This window comes from Palaemon carinicauda, chromosome 31, assembly GCF_036898095.1.
Source record: "Palaemon carinicauda isolate YSFRI2023 chromosome 31, ASM3689809v2, whole genome shotgun sequence".
Lineage (NCBI taxonomy): Eukaryota > Metazoa > Arthropoda > Malacostraca > Decapoda > Palaemonidae > Palaemon > Palaemon carinicauda.
In genome coordinates, this window is record NC_090755.1 from 80,708,113 (window position 1) to 80,710,612 (window position 2,500).

Here is a 2,500-nt window from a genome sequence, read left to right on the forward strand (position 1 = left end):
TCTTCTGAATGAACGTGAGTTGGTTAATACGAATTATCATCAACTAAAAGTATGTCAGTTTATAAGAGTTATCTGAACTCCAGAGGATGGTACGATTAGTAACTAACCACAGTGTATATGCCTAATGCCTTTACATATATATACCTCAGAGCTGGTCTTCCAATCACTGATTTCTTACAGTACAGTATAATTATCGGAGCAGATGTTCCCTTATCTGTTGCACATTAGATATTGCTATCATAATTCAATAGGAAATACAGTGATAGAAAAGGGACAAAATGACAAGAGATCGAATATAAGAGAAAATCAAAGATAGGTTTTTAGGCACAATACTGCGAAGTCTTGGATGAGAAACAGTTTTAATCTATACTCAGTGCAGCGAGAAATGAATGACAGGGGAGGGTATTTGGATTCATAAGGATTCCCCTATTGGTATAACGTCCCCACATATCACGGGCCGCTCTCATACCTTCCCCATTACTCACTCTTCCCCCTCTCTCTCCCTCTCTATTATCTTTTCCTTCCAAGAAGTTACTGTTCATGTCGTAGATAATTGCCTTAGCTTGGCTACGAGGGTGGCTATATGGCGAGCTAGAAGTAGCGGAAGGTTCTATTGTTGTACGGAGGACTGAAATAAGAGCTGTCAAGAACTTTCCTGCTGTCGCCTCTTCAAGTTTCAGGAATAAAGAATTTCTTCCTTTTTACAGCCTCGGCAACACTTCCGACAACAGTAACTGGCCGGATGTTCTTAGGAACTTGGCTGATCGTGTCTTTTATTATCGACACGGCCTACGTCGGGATATTAACTTCGATTTTGGCTGTACCGAAAGTGACAACACCCGTGGACTCCTTGGAAGATCTGTTATCCTATGGAAAGATTCCCTGGCTGCTTGAAGAAGGAACTTCTCTACACCAAATGATGGAAGTAAGTTTTGGTCATGTCAATGCTGGACTGTTAAAGGATATCTTAATATAATCAGTATTCCTTGCAGTTATTGATATGTCAAAGGAAGTGCGCAAAAAGTTTAAAAGTTGGATCAAGGGTCTTTGAGGGGTACAGGGGATTTGAAAAACCACAGAAATTACATTCCGCAACTCTGAGGTGACTGAACAGTCTGTACTTGGATGTCCAAACGCTTCAAAATACTAGAGACAATGTGAAAATACCAGAGACAATGTAAAAATACCAGAGACAATGTGAAAATACCAGGGACAATGTGAAAATACCAGAGACAATGTGAAAATACCAGGGACAATGTGAAAATACCAGAGACAATGTGAAAATACCAGAGACAATGTGAGAATACCAGGGACAATGTGAAAATACCATTAGACAATGTGCAGAGAGTGATGGAAGTGGTTGCCTTTCGCCTCACATTTCAAATTCCAATTCATAGTGTTCTAACACTGAAATCTTGAGAAAACGAGAAAAGTAATAATACTTTGATTCAGTTTCCAATAATAAACATGCATTTACTATCTTTTTGATGGCTAATATTCGGAACAAAAATTTTCAAGTTTTATCAATATTTTTGTAGTCCCCTTTGAATTTTCACGCTTTTGTTTGCATTTACAATTATTATTATTATTATTATTATTATTATTATTATTATTATTATTATTATTATTACTTGCTAAGCTAGTTGGAAAAGCAGGATGCTATAAGCCCAGGGGCTCCAACAGGGAAAATAGCCCAGTGAGGAAAGGAAAAAAGGAAAAATAAAATATCTTAAGAACAGTAACAACATTAAAAAAGATATTTCTTAAATAAACTATAAAAACTCCAAACAAAACAAGAGGAAGAGAAATAAGATAGCATAGTGTAATAGCTGCCGTAGACCAGTCGCCTTCTCAGGTGTGTTAGCAATGCTTTGATTTAACTCTACTTGTCGTATCATTGACTTCCTATATGACACATTCACCTTTGTATCCAGGAGCAGAGAATCACTATACTCAATTTTTTTTAATGAGGCGCTTTTGCACTGACTCGCAGCGGTGCCCTTTTAGCTCGGAAAAGTTTCCAGCTATCTGATTGGTTAGAATTTTCTTGTCCAACCAATCAGCGATCAGGAAACTTTTCCAAGCTAAAAGGGCACCTGCGAGTCGTGGAAATCTGCCTCACTAAAAAGAATTGACTATAGGTGTGTTGTGGACCTTTTGGCAAAGGTAATGTAACCCAACTATGTTACTGAATGTTATTTTCCATCATGTTTCATTTCCTGTACCGTTTCTCAGTTTATTAAACAAGAATGCATATGCATTTTTAAAGAACTTCATCAAAATTCTATAAATTTTTTTAATTATTTGGAGTACAGTATGGATTTAGTTTTTGATTTTATATTAAAATCATTGCCTTTTATATCAATACTGTTCTGTAAATATTTCCTTTAATTGATAGAATTTTAATCCACAGACTGTACGAAACTTAGACATGGTACCCAAACTGAGTCCCAGGATCAAGGATTTTGTCTTTTTTATCACTCCCAATCAATGTCTTTAT

General features: G+C 36.5%; 1 protein-coding gene across 1 annotated transcript in view; it reads left to right on the forward strand.

The window, feature by feature from the left end:
* The first annotated feature begins 634 nt into the window (after window positions 1-634).
* Window positions 635-2,500, forward strand: part of LOC137625032 (uncharacterized) — a 6,653-nt gene continuing 4,787 nt past the window's right edge. The window contains exon 1 of the mRNA XM_068355965.1: window positions 635-925. Within this exon, the coding sequence (XP_068212066.1) occupies window positions 743-925 (183 nt within the window). The 5' untranslated portion in view covers window positions 635-742. The remainder of the gene's footprint in view (window positions 926-2,500) is intronic.